The sequence below is a fragment of the Salmo salar genome, chromosome ssa26 (genome assembly GCF_905237065.1).
Source record: "Salmo salar chromosome ssa26, Ssal_v3.1, whole genome shotgun sequence".
NCBI classification, from domain to species: domain Eukaryota; kingdom Metazoa; phylum Chordata; class Actinopteri; order Salmoniformes; family Salmonidae; genus Salmo; species Salmo salar.
In genome coordinates this window covers 2,456,496-2,471,271 of record NC_059467.1, presented here as the reverse complement: position 1 = coordinate 2,471,271, position 14,776 = coordinate 2,456,496, and the positions used below count along the sequence as shown (strand labels likewise).

General features: G+C 40.7%; 1 protein-coding gene across 2 annotated transcripts in view; it reads right to left on the bottom strand.

The window, feature by feature from the left end:
• The window catches only part of adam9a (ADAM metallopeptidase domain 9a), a 104,021-nt gene extending 97,753 nt beyond the window's left edge, over positions 1–6,268 (bottom strand). For both annotated transcript variants that reach the window (XM_014174863.2, XM_014174864.2), the window contains exon 1: positions 5,839–6,268. In XM_014174863.2, coding sequence (XP_014030338.1) covers positions 5,839–5,923 — 85 coding nt within the window. In that variant the 5' untranslated portion in view covers positions 5,924–6,268. The remainder of the gene's footprint in view (positions 1–5,838) is intronic.
• Positions 6,269–14,776: the final 8,508 nt, after the last annotated feature.

The following is a 14,776-nucleotide window of genomic DNA, read 5'->3' as shown; positions in this document are numbered from 1 at the left end:
GTGGGTGCAATAATTGAATAATATAGATTTCAAATTTTATTTTGCAACGCTCGGCAACGCAACAAGAGCAGTGTAGTCACCCTGTAAAACTAAAGTATGCAGCGAACGACAGAGCAGCGGAAGAATAAAGTGTGAGTCGTCAGGCTATAAATGAATGCCCTGCATCTAGGAAATTAACTGCATGGTAGGCCGATTAGCTCTCTATATCATCACAAACACTGTCCCTACACATCTCCAGTCCCTGCTCACGCCGGTGCCCATGCCATCTGTCCATCCAATGATAGAATCTGATTTGATACTTTTAGGAAACACTGTCACAGGAAAAACTGGATCTAATAGCTGAAAACTCCCATGACCCACCACCACTTCCTGTTGAGGATGCATCCAAATGGCACCCCACTCCTTTTAAAGTACAATACTTTTGACCAGAGCCCTATGGACCCTGGTCAAAAGTAGCACACTACATAGGTAATAGAGGGCCATTTGGGACACGTCTTAAGGGGCATAGTCGTGTCTGGCTTTGAAGCAAAATAAGCATTAAGACCGCAACAAGTTTAAACAAAGGTTAGCAAAAATGTATGTCCAAGTCAAGAAAGCTTACCAGCAGCACTTGCCACACTGGTAGCCTATTCGCAGGTGCTTTTTCAAAGCCTATGTCAGATACTCCAGTGAGTAATTGGCTCCAATGAGTGTAATTTGCTCAACATTATTACAGAGAAGATATCCCCTTTTCTACTGTAGGTATGTAACGCAAAATGTGTTTATTCAGTTGTTGCTAGTAATATTCATAAAAAATAAAAAAAACATACACACATTTTCTTCTGGATCCCTAGCCCCCGGTTAAATACCCCTGTTCTAGTGCCATTACAAAATGGCTGCTGTGGCATCTGCTACTTAGCATGAGGACGAAAAGTAGGGTTGGGCGATATGGCCTAAAAATTATCAACATTTTTTCCAACTTATGGGCAAATCACAATATATGTACAGTACCAGTTATTCAATTGTTTCTTTTTACTATTTTCTACATTGTAGAATAGTGAAGACATCAAAACTATGGAAAACACATAGGGAATTATGTAGTAACCAACAACAAAAAATAAGTGTTATATCAAAATATATTTTATATTTGAAATTCCTCAAAGTAGTTACCCTTTGCCATGACAGAATGCCAAGAGTGTGCAAAACTATGTTATTTCATAGTTTTTATGTCTTCACTATTATTCTACAATGTAGAAAATAGTAAAAATAAAGAATACATACTCATTCAAGGATTTAACATTTTTGACCAGCAGTGTGTGTGTGTATATAGAACTGCATGGATTTATAAGTATGAATTAGATTGAGCAATAAAAGCCCCACCTTTATTCCATAGGCTTGGATCTGCACTATGCAGCTGTTGCAAGAGCACATTTTTCACTGGCTGTCCACTGTTTTCAAAAACAATGATTAAACTTCTTGAATTCAACCATTATTGGGTTCAAATACACATTTAGATTTGTGAACAGCCATCCACAACAACCACAATCCGTAAGGCACAGAGAGCAGCAGAGTGATTCACATCAATGCGCTATGTAGATATCAATAATAAGTGATATCCATATCGCCGTAGACTACACCACTGCAGTCATCCTTACCTCCAAGAGTTGATTCAAGTTGGATAATCTTTGGATGCCGACAGCAGTCGCACCATTGGAAGACATAGCTTGGACTGTAGCCTACAAAAGCCTATAACTTATTTTCCCGCAATCCATCAAACCCATTTGGTGTCATCATAGTGGTCTCTGACTTGTGGTCAGACTTGCTCAGGTGGAACAAACTTAAACTTGTGCCTTTTTTCAATGCTGATTCGAATGTCATTGAGAAAACAGAATTTAAAAGTAATCCTCTAGTTTTTCAAAAGTATCTGTAATCTTATTACAATATTTTTTGCTGGTAACATAGTTACTGTTCTTTGGTAATCTGTTACTCCCCAACCCTGATCCTCCGAACAGTACTTAGTAGCGCAATGCTGCGCACAACAAGCTGAGCATTCATTTTCCAGAATCAAGGTTCATTGATACTCTCGTTTTAGTAGTATGCTCTGCACGCAATTTGATTTGTGACATAAAAAGGTATCGTTAGAAAGGTTAACTTCTATTTTACAGTAAAATAATGTCTCAATGTGCTTCAGTGTCCATATGACCAATTCTGTTAGACCAAACCTCAAATTGAAACAGCTTGTCAGAGGAAGAATTCCTCTCATCTTTGTTGTTGTGAGTGGCAGGGGCTTGATGTGTGCGTGTAAACAGAGATGAAGAGGCAAAGCGAGAAGTTTCACTCTCCCTAAAATCTGTCCAAAACAATCCCAATGCATTTATATGGGTTTATTTAGGACCTAAGCTTGTCGCCTGCCTTAGGGACAACAACTCCCATTGTTAGGGCGGAGACATATGCATCTCATCATTATATACAGATCTCTCGTGTAAATGGGAAGGTACACACAGCACAGAATGAGCGAAGGAGATAAGACATCAAGAGTGAAAAAAATAAAACTATAACCTTGATTCTTGCGACACAGGCATTTGGAATACTGTGAAAAAACGAATTCTAATGAATCCAAGTAATTCAATATATCACCCAGCCCTAACAAAAAGGGAAGTACATTTTTTTTTAAAGCAGTCTTTCAATCTTCTCTGTGTAACAGTTGGGTTAATGGGACATTTCAACGCCATTTCTCAACCCTGGATAGAGGTATGTTTTCCGACCTATATCTCGCTCCATCTCCACGGTGTGTTAATCTAAACAGGAGGCCTGTCCAACCCTAGTGCAGCTGTAAGCAAGTGGGTTGGATATGCTGGCTAGATGTAAGTCCTTATAGAAGGTGGTAAGATGGTTAAGTGTGTACACAACCACATCCAGTCCAACATAGCAAGCTTGGTAATATAGGCCTGAGTGCTGACAGTGGCCTACAGAAACTATTGAAAGTGGACTAATATCACACCTGACCAAGATACCTGTTGAAAATGTTCACTTGAGGGAGTTTGTTAGCTATATCAGGGGTCTTCAAACTTTTCTTGCCCAGGGACCCCCTCCCAGGCAAACCGGCGACTCAGGGACTGCATCATACTTCAGCAAAAACATGAATGTTCCAGTCTTGTCTAAACAGGTGAATGACAATGGCAAGGAGAAGTAACTAACACTTTAAAATGAATAGATTTGGTAGACAGTTGGAGAAGCAGCTGTAAAATATATATAGTTAACCAAGCTACCAATTACTTTACACTGGAAGAAGATAAGCTACACTATATATAGTTTACTTAAAGTTTCTTTGAAAAAGTAGTTTACTACAAACTACTTTCTGATAAATGATCATATCTAAATCTAAAATAAACTACATAGACTATAAATTGCAATAACAGATCACTCTGGTGTTAGGTGTTAACAGAATGTGTAATTAAACCTATTAAAACACAAAAATGGTTTCAAGTAAGAATTAGGTAGGTATGAAGCCCAAAAAAATTAAAGGAAATTGCCTACTCACCCATATTTTATTTTAGCAAAACAAATAGCATGCAGTTCCAGTATTTAGCTACACCACTACAACATAAAATGTATTAACTACTGAAAACAATTGCAAGATATGAATTTAGTTCAACTAACACCAAGCTACTGCAAAGTGTAGTTAAATTACAAGTTGAACTACATGCAGTTCACTACTACAACACGGGTAGACAGTTTTTCATTATTTTGACCTCCCCCCATAATTGGAATTGGAAATGTAAACTAACATACCTTTCTAACTAATAGACTAAGTCAAAACACATTTTCACTGAGAGCAGCCGTTTAAACCAAGGTTACCCATGTGTTGCCAAAAATGTATGTCCAAGTCAAGAAAGCTTACCAGCAGCCAGCGGCACTTGCCGCACTGGTAGCCTATTCGCAGGTGCTTTTTCAAAGCCTATGTCAGATACTCCAGTGAGTAATTGGCTCCATTGAGCATAATTTGCTCAATATTAGGAGTTGAGAAATAAAGTTGACGTCACTAGAAATAAGATATCCTATTTTCTACTGTATGAACGCAATTCAAAATGTGTTTTTTCTGTTATTGCTAGCGACATTCATAAAAATTTGCAGACCCGCTGCAGTAGCCTACCTTGGCCGCGGACCCCCAGTTGAATACCCCTGGGCGATATGATTGGGTTTATGAGGTTTCAAAGCTTTTCACAGCCTTGGGCTACTATAATTGTACCAATGACACATGACAATACTCATAAGGCCTTGGTGGTTAATTAAGGTGTTACTAATATAAACAGCAGTGTAGTTTAAAATAACTTGATTACACTAATTGGGGACTTTTCTTTTAAAGGTGAAACCAACACAAAGGTAACCAACACACTGGTCAAATAATGACGTCAAGGAAGTGGAAAGCTCATGGTAGTGTAGTTAGCACTTCCATTACTAGACTGGGCCAACTACTTCCATTACTAGACTGGGCCAACTACTTCCATTACTAGACTGGGCCAACTACTTCCATTACTAGACTGGGCCAACTACTTCCATTACTAGACTGGGCCAACTACTTCCATTACTAGACTGGGCCAACTACTTCCATTACTAGACTGGGCCAACTACTTCCATTACTAGACTGGGCCGTGTATCAGTCTGGATTGAGAAAACATTCAAAGCACGTGCAGGGATGTTGTTCAATAGTGTGCAACTGCAGCCCGCAATTCGGGGTGCTCCTGCATGTGGGCATTTATGAATCTGCAGGAACACCCCCCTCGAGCATCCCATTGGTTCCTTCATAACAACCCCCCCCCTCATGCACAACATCTTCATGCTTGTGTGACACTTTTGAATGTGGATCAAAAGGGAAATAAAAAAAAACATTCACCACCTCCTGACGTGTAACGGAGTCCTCTTTGCTAGGTAGTGGGAGCGATACCGATAGACAGCGTCCTTTGCTCCCGCCTGCCCAGCCCTCACCATCGTTCACAGGACTACTAGAAAACAGTGCCCAAAAGGCGGAGACGAAGGACACTGTCTTCCGGTCGCCCCCCTGCCTCTCGCTAGTACAGCAGGCAGGGGGTTGGAGCTAGCCAGCTTGCTAGTTAACTAGCACACGGTGTCGCCCCCGCTTACCGCTAACTACGCAGGTACACAGGAGGCATGGGCAACACCATTTGCTAGCGACACGTGTGCTAGCTAGCTAGCAGTACTAGCACACAGTGTCGCCCTCGCCTCCCACCTGCTGTGTACCAGTGTCCTCCTTAGGAGTAGCTGGCTAAGCTAGCACAATGTCCTTCACTCCCATCTGCGGGAAACCAGAGCCAGACAGGCAGGGGCACTAGCATGTGTAGTGATATAGCTAGCTACCGTTTTTGCCCCCCTCCCCCTCTTCTTCTGAGGTGTATCAGCGGTTGGCATCCAACATTATGGTGCATTAGCACCATCTACTGTAGTGGAGCGCACCTGTACTGGTGTCATAGCGTAAAAAGTTACCAATATTCGTATAAAAAGGGGGTCCTACAGATGCAGGAACGCCCCTAATAGCGAGCTGCAGTTGCACCCTTCTCATACAGTTAGCCAAATTCTAGAATCCCTCTTGCGACATAGTAGCGGTCGTTACCACATTAACAAAGTAATAAACCACGGCTATTTCCCCTCTTAAAATTGGATTTTAAACCTAACCTTATATTATGACCCAAAAAGCAACATTTTATTTTATACATAAATGTTTACGATATAAACAATTTGGACTTTGACTGTGCTATCGACTGGAAACCTAGAATATCCGAGAAGGAAAGCCGCTCGAGCTATGTTGTAGCTGTTGCTCGCTATAAGGTAACGTTTACTCACCCTCGCTGCAGTCGCCAAGCCCATTGAGTAAAGCAATGACACAAATTGCTTTAAAGCACGGATGGGACAATAATGGCATACCCATGTTTATCTAATTTTCAACAAAATATCTAAGTAGGGATCTTCTTATCCAGGCGTTGCCTTCCAAGCAATTACGAAGTGCCTTCTCCACATTCTGTAAAAAGCCTTTTGACAATTACCTTGCCATATCGTAACAACTATTGCTAGCTCACCAACAAGCAACTGCTTTACCGCTGCTGGCTTTGGCTCTTTTCAGACGATAGATCTAGCAGGATCGCATGATCAGTGAATATAATAGTAAACAATAATGCAGATTTACTAATCTTTTTTAATCGAGTTTCGTTTTAGATCAAACGAGTCCTAATGTCATTCCAGTGAACCCGAATAGAATGGATAAAACAGCGCATGCGTGTTAATGCGTCAGACTTTGTAGTGCAGTCGTCACTAGCTGCCAGTAAGTCATATATCCCTCCCATTTGTTCAATTTCTCTTCTTAAAATGTGATTTTAGACCGAACCCATGACGCTGATCTCAAATGAAGATCAAAAAGCACATTTTTGTTTTTTCTTGAATTTGTACGATACACCATTTTGACTTTGTTCCAACCAAAATAACATAGCTCGTCTGTTTCAGTTGCATGCACTAAATGATGCAGCCCTACGAGCATAATATAACGTTACGAAAAGCACAAACTTAGAACTACTATTACAGGGTTAGGTAACAGTGATCCTGGAGTGTCGCTGGTACTTTATAGTTTTGATATAACCAACCTGAAAAAACAGGTGTGCTGAATTTAGGCAATTACAGAACTGATCAATTAGCCCAGTTTGTCTGCTGCGTTGCTTAGTTGGAAGAAAACTGCAATACCTGCGACACACCAGGAACAGGGATGCCTACCACAGCAATATCTACGTATTTAGTAGGACCAGTTCTTTCTTGCTTGTCCCTTGAACTCAGCCAATGACTGAGCAGAGCAGCTGTCCGAGACATTTTGTGATTCTCCTGCCGGTTTCCACTACATAACACAGCCACAAAGTCAGATTCTACAGCCACAAAGTCTAAATTGGCTACAGAAATGTACTGTTTGGTAAGGTTAGGTTTAAAATCAGATTTTAAGGAGATAATTTGTAGAAATGGGCGGAGTTTAGCCATAATTATGACTTGTGGCAATGTTAACTAGTGACGTCCTTCTCTGCCTCCTTTTTTTGTCTTTATTTACTAACAAACATCAACAAAACAAAAGAGGAATAGTCACATGCAAAAACGCATACATAACATTTTTACATTGCCAGGAATCCTACACAAACAAATCATATTAATTAATAATACTACAGGTTGATTGCCTTGTTTTTCATTTTAGTTAAAGTAGTCCCATATTGTTTAAATTCATTTACAAAGTGAATCAGACCATTTGCATTTGTGAATATGAAATGTACCCATTATTATTAGCAGTTGAAATAAATATACATCCTTATCAATATCAGAATTTCTGAAATAAATCATATCAAAAAAATTAAATTGTACATGTTCTGTTTTCTTTATAACAAAGTTGTGTATATCAATCCAAAAATTGTACTATAAACATATAAAACACACAGTATCAAAATTCAGCTTCAATCTTTCCTAACAGGTTTCACAGGATACATTTTATGTAACATTTTAAATGAAACTTCCTTTACCTTGTTACTGATACAATATTTGTTAGGAATCTTCCATGCTTTAGTCAAGTGTTTTTTGTTATTTATATTTCATCCTTATTTAACCAGGTAGCCAGTTGAGAACAAGTTATCGGTTAATTTGTACATTAGTGGGTTTTGTTATGTGTTTTAACAAACCTTATTTATTTTTGAACTTACATACACTACCGTTCAAAAGTTTGGGGTCACTTAGAAATGTCCTTGTTTTTGAAAGAAGAGCACATTTTTTGTCCATTAAAATAGCATCAAATTTATCAGAAATACAGTGTAGACTTTGTTAATGTTGTAAATGACTATTGTAGCTGGAAACAGCAGATAAAAAAAAAATGGAATATCTACATAGGCGTACAGAGGCCATTATCAGCAACCATCACTCCTGTGTTCCAATGGCACATTGTGTTAACTAATCCAAGATGATCATTTTAAAAGGCTAATTGAGCATTAGAAAACCCTCTTGCAATTATGTTAGCACAGCTGAAAACTGTTGTTCTGATTAAAGAAGCAATAAAAATGGCTTTCTTTAGACTAGTTGAGTATCTGGAGCGTCAGCATTTGTGGGTTCGATTACAGGCTCAAAATGGCCGGAAACAAAGAACTTTCTTCTGAAACTCATCAGTCTATTCTTGTTCTGAGAAATGAAGGCTATTCCATGCGAGAAATTGCCAAGACACTGAAGATCTCGTACAATGCTGTGTACTACTCCCTTCACAGAACAGCACAAACTGGCCCTAACCAGAATATAGAGTGGGAGGCCTCGGTGCACAACTTGAGCAAGAGGACAAGTACATTAGAGTGTCTAGTTTGAGAAACAGACGCCTCACAAGTCCTCAACTGGCAGCTTCATTAAATAGTACCTGCAAAAAACAAGTCTCAACAGCAACAGTGAAGAGGTGACTCCGGGATGCTGGCCTTCTAAGCAGAGTTCCTCTGTCCAGTGTCTGTGTTCTTCTGCCCATCTTAATCTTTTCTTTTTATTGGCCAGTCTGATATATGGCTTTTTCTTTGCAACTCTGCCTAAAAGTCCAGCAAGCAATGACATGCAGGAGCTTCCTGCAGGAATTTGTAGTCTTGCTGAGGTCTTCTCTTTTGCTAATTAGCATTTGGAATATTTTTGAGTAAATTGACTATATTGGTAAAACTCACCTTGTCTGAGACAGAATTTGCATGGTTATCAATACGTCACGCCAAGGTAAGCCTACAACAAACACATACTTAGTTTGAAGAGTTTAAAATTCACAATGTGAAATTATTGGTGAAAAAAATTCATGGAACCATTTCCGTGTTTGACTGCTAGGGTTTATGGGTATTATGACATGTCCACGGTGGCGGACTTGGGCTCGTAAAACAAGAGGTTAACTCTAATTTTGAATGACTTTTTGATTGGTTCTCATATGCACGCTACTTGCATGTGCAACGCCCCCCTACATTACATTTACATTTTAGTCATTTAGCAGACGCTCTTATCCAGAGCGACTTACAGTAGTGAATGCATACATTTCATACATTTTTCTTTCTTCTCCGTACTCCATACTGGTCCCCCGTGGGAATCGAACCCACAACCCTGGCGTTGCAAACACCATGCTCTACCAACTGAGCCACACGGGACCACCCTACGAGTCCTCATCAATTTGCTATGCCCCCACTAGAGAGGTAAACAAGCCAACCTAAAGTTAGGTTAGGACTAAGACATTAATGAGCGAGCTAAGACGGACATAGTCAATATAACTACTTGTTCAGCACAGAAATGTACTGCATCAGAATTCAGAACATGGGTCGTTCTTACAGTATTATCCCTGTACACCACGTCAGAACCATAGGATAAATAGAGAGGGCATATAAGCAGACAATGAAAGCTCTTATAATATTCAATGATGACATTTCTCTAAAACACGCTATAGGCTACATGTGCACCAGCAAAGTCAGAACAGTAGGCTAAATTATTAAATTATAAGGGTGAGGCACATGGGCTACTAACAGCTTACTACAAAACATACACTTAGTATTACCTTATTAGCTACAGTATACTGTACATATCTCCCTGGCATATTCCATAATTTATGTAGCAGCATACAAGACATTTTTGGACTCACCGTTGTTGTGCTCAATTGAACAGGAAGGTGGTGCGGCGGTCCTTGCTGTCATCAAACTTTGTCATCAGATCATGACTTCAGTGATCTTTGAGTCGGAGCTCTAGAAAGAGGCCCGAGTTCCCGACTTGGAATTCAATCGCTCAAAACGTGTTTTCAGTCGGAGCTCCCAGTTGTCTTGAACTCACTGAAGTCAGACATTTCCCAGTTCTGAGTTTCCAGTTGTTCTAAAAGCGGCAGAAGTCATGCTGGATTGACAGCATGTCCAATCTATTCAACCTTTTCTGGCCCATGGTGTTGCATGTGAATGTTTATCCTTTTAAAGCTTGGAAAGGAGACCCTTAAACCCAGACTTGGACCACAAACCCTTTCCACTGAATAGCAGGCTAGTGATAGCTTTGCAACACAGTTAGTTACTGATTCCTTCCAAACCCCTCATTGTTAAATTTGCGTTTTCCAACTTGTTGTGTAATGTTTATGTCCAATGGCTGATGAGCAACAATACGTTTTTATCTATAATTTCTCTTCATGTGACAAGGATTGAAAAGGATTTTCCAATAGATTGTCAAATTGATTCATGATGATGGCTTGTCTAGCTTGCTTGCTAGCTAAGATTTTGAAAGTATGATGTTGACATGTTCAGTCAAATCAAAGCAACGGTAGATACGTGATTTGACGTCATTTTATCTGTAGCCATTGACTTTGATCCTTCTTGGATGGGCACTTCTAATGTAACTCTATGGCAGCACCTAAGGGGCTTGAATTTTCGAGCTCTCCCCGTAGATTTTGCAGTGACGTAGTGTCCCTATGAGTGACAGAACACTGAGCCAATCACGGCACAACTAGAGAAGATTACCAACCCCGACGCTCTGGTTTTGCCCCACCTGCCCTGAATGACGGGTCGCCACTGATGGTATGTACTTCGACTGTATAGAATGGCACTGCAATGCATACATGTAATGTTGGAATGGAAATTATAGTGATGACACACCAATGAATGATATACATTTTTGTATTTGTACAAACATAATGAGTAAGAAGTGTTTGTTAGCATGAAATGTTTGCATTATAGTCTTATAAGACATTGAGTAGCCTAAATAAATACATATAACTGCATCATAAATGACTGGGTGACAGGCAGTCTAAGGGCTGAAAGAGGCACTGTTACTGGAATAAACTGTTAAATTCTGGGTTAAACTTGGAACATTATTATACTCAGAAGGATAGTGTCTAACAGTGAACGAGACTGGTTTTTACCTCAAAGTTACTGGTTATCTGTAGGAGTCAGATGGCTTTGGAATGTGTAGGGGAGACGGGTGGAGATCTTAGAACCTAACAATGTCACTGAGGGAGAGAGGGTAATGTATAACGTTTACATTATGTCAGGATATGTTATGGTTAGCCATCAGGGAATCTCTGGGAGGAGGAGAGACACAGTCTGGTATCAATAACCATGACAGCCTTGAGTTGGGGAGGAGTAAGCACTTTGGGGTCGAGGTCAGGTCAGATGAAGTGAGGAAGAACAGATATCACTAAGGTTGTGTCTAGCAACAGAGATGCATTGGCTGTACAGTTGTGGAGGAGGAGACTCAGCCTTTGAGAAAGGGTTAAATATCAGTGCTTGTGTAAAATGTTTTGTCTGAATGCAGCTGTATCGACCCTTTGGGAAGAATTAAACTTGGTTTAGCTTTCCTAGCGTCCGTGGAGTCATTTACTCTTAAAATTAGAACCTAACAAAACTAAGTGAACCCCACACATCGTTTTCTTATGTAAGAACTACTAGCATACTAATCAAACGTGCTTCAATATCTTTATAATGTTACCAATTTCACATTTATTCTGAATGAGGATGGGAATTAAGAATCTATAGCAGTCAGCATTCTAACATCTTTCTGTAGGGATCAGGGCTCAAAATGAAAACCTGCCTTTCTGGAGAGTTTCAGCAAATTTGGAGAACTGCGTTCTTTGGTTAAAGAAGATTATCCATATATATTGGCACATGATGTTAAAAAGTGGTATCAGGCAACATTATTTGAGTGACAGAGAGAGTTACATGAGTAGCCACGTTGAGAAAGCATCCCTTACTACAGATCATAGTCCACTGTCTACTTTACTAGGGGCCATAGAGACTCATAGATAGTGTCTTCAAAGTGAAACACAATGCCTAACAAAAAGCTCTAGGTCTTTTAATGAGATTAATTTTGTAATTTACCAATGCCAGCAAATTATACTGTTGGTAAACAATGTCTTAATGCCAGCATAACCTAGTGACATACACTATATATACACAAAACTGTGGACACCCCTTCAAATTAGTGGATTCGGCTACTTCAGCAATACCCGTTGCTGACAGGTGTATAAAATAGAGCACACAGTCACGTAATCTCCATAGACAAACGTTGGCAGTAGAATGGCCTTACTGAAGAGCTCAGTGACTTTCAACGTGGCACAGTCATAGGATGCCACATTTCCAACAAGTCAGTTCGTCAACTTTCTACCCTGTTAAAGCTGCCCCGGTCAACTGGTATTGTGAAGTGGAAATGTCTAGGCGTAACAACGGCTCAGCTGCGAAGTGGTAGGCCACACAAGCTCACAGAACGCCGAGTGCTGTAGTGCGTAAAAATTGTCTGTCCTCGGTTGAAACACACTACCGAGTTCCAAACTGCCTCTGGAAGGAACATCAGCACAATAACTGTTCATAGGGAACTTCATGAAATGGGTTTCCATTGCTGAGCAGCAAGCCTAAGATCACCATGTGCAACACCAAGTGTCGACTAGAGTGGTGTAAAGCTTGGCGTCATTGGACTCTGAAGCAGTGGAAACGCGTTCTCGGGAGAGATTAATCACAATTCACTATCTGGCAGTCTGATGGACTAATCTGGGTTTGGCGGATGCCTGGAGAACACTACCTGCCCCAAAGCATAGTGCCAACTGTAAAGTTTGGTGGAGGAGGAATAATGCTCTGGGGCTGTTTTTCATGGTTCGGGCTAGGCCCCTTAGTTCCAGTGAAGGGAAATCTTAACGCTACAGTATACAATGACATTCTAGACGATTCTGTGCTTCCAACTTTGTGGCAACAGTTTGGGGAACGGCCTTTCCTGTTTCAGCATGACAGTGCCCCTGTGCACAAAGCGGTGTCCATACAGCAATGATTTGTCAAGATCGGTATGGAAGAACTTGTCTGGTCTGCACAGAGCCCTGACCTCAACCCCATCGAACACCTTTGGAATGAATTGGAATGCCAACTGCAAGCCAGGCCTAATCGCCCAATATCAGTGCCCGACCCTACTAATGTTCTTGTGGCTGAATGGATGCAAGTCCCCGCAGAAATGTTTCCACATCTAGTGGAAAGCCTTCCCAGAAGAGTAGAGGGCTTTTTCCTATAGAGCTCAATTTTTATGTCATGGTCTGCCTATCCATGTGAGAGACACAGACTCAGTCTCAACCTTTAAGTCTTTATTGAAGACTCATCTCTTCAGTAGGTCCTATGATTGAGTGTAGTCTGGCCCAGGGGTGGGAAGGTGAACGGAAAGGCACTGGAGCGACGAACCGCCCTTGCTGTCTCTGCCTGGCCGGTTCCCCTCTCTCCACTGGGATTCTCTGCCTCTAACCCTATTACAGGCGCTGGGTCACTGGCTTACTGGTGCTCTTCCATGCCGTCCATAGAAGGGGTGCGTCACTTGAGTGGGTTGACGTGATCTTCCTGTCCGGGTTGGAGCCCCCCTCGGGTTCGTGCCGTGGGGGAGATCTTCATGGGCTACACACAGCCTTGTCTCAGGGTTGTAAGTTGGTGGTTTGAAGATATCACTCTAGGGGTGTGGGGCGAGGTAGTACCTGCAAGAGGGTGTTGTGGATGACAATGGAAAAGCTCAGAGACACAAGCCGTCCGCCACTGACATACAAGGTGTGCCACAAATGCGCTGGCTAGGCTACCTAGAGCTTTTCATTCCACATTATTGATGGAAATTATATTTTTAATTACAGGTGCATACTAGATGATGCACCCTGCATAAAGCAAGCTCAGCCCTATTTGTTCTATTGTCCAATTGCAGTTGTTGTCCAACCCCCTGTTCTTTTAGTCTCAAATTCATACGAACAATTACAAGCTTGCTGTAGTTCGACAGGTCTTTCATCTGCCCTCGGGTTTCAAGTTGGAAAAACTCATAGCCCACTGAGTGTTTTACAATGTTATGGTTGGAAAACTGTCCAATAGAGACCTTTCACTATTTACAGGAGTTCAGCTATCCATAATCAGAACCAGCATCATGCCACTATGAGGCTGAACAAGAATTGTTCCACTGCACCAGGTTACTGAGTGATGACACATTCACTCAACATCTAGACTGAATACACTTTCACAGACATTCCATGTTTGCTTCATGCATTATCATCCTGTAAAATAAAGTTAATTTTGACATGCTCTCTGTTTTCTTTACTTTACATTAGTAAATGTTGCATTACATATAATTTTTTTGTTGACTTGATGAAAGGTTATTCTTCCCTTTTGGTTTTGTTGGTGATACTTGCTGTAGTCCGATCTTTCTGGGCCAGACTATGATCTTTATTATTAATGTTTAGGGTATTTCATGTACATGCATTGCCTAAATTAGTGGGAAGGGAGGAAAGATGGGTGGTACAGTAGTAGCTAACTAGAATGCATGGATGATTCACATCATTGCTATACTATGTAAACAGAGGAACTCCCAAGAAAGAAAAATGGTTAACTTCAGTGGGGTAAGGAAATGTTAAGCCTATAAATAGCTAACTAGTTCATTTATAACAAAAACATACATTTGATTAGCTAGCCGATTTCGAGTTGATAACAATCAAGTTAAAGGTATTAGCGGGCTGGCTTTCTATGGGCCGAACAATGTTAAATAACGTTAGCTATGCTAACTAACATTAGTTTCTACTTGGTAGCCACAAGATTAACGTTTCACAGGTTACAGTTGTCTAATATGTTACTCGTTTTAGCGTAGAAGGGTTGTTGTGACGTTTTGAAATGTGTGTGATGATTTATGCGCACTATGCATGATGTTAGCGGAAAACGATTTCGGAACTCCAAACGTCTGTGCTAGTTAGCGACTGTGTTGGTTATCCCGGAAGAGCTTGTTGGAACAGAAAGCGCTGGGG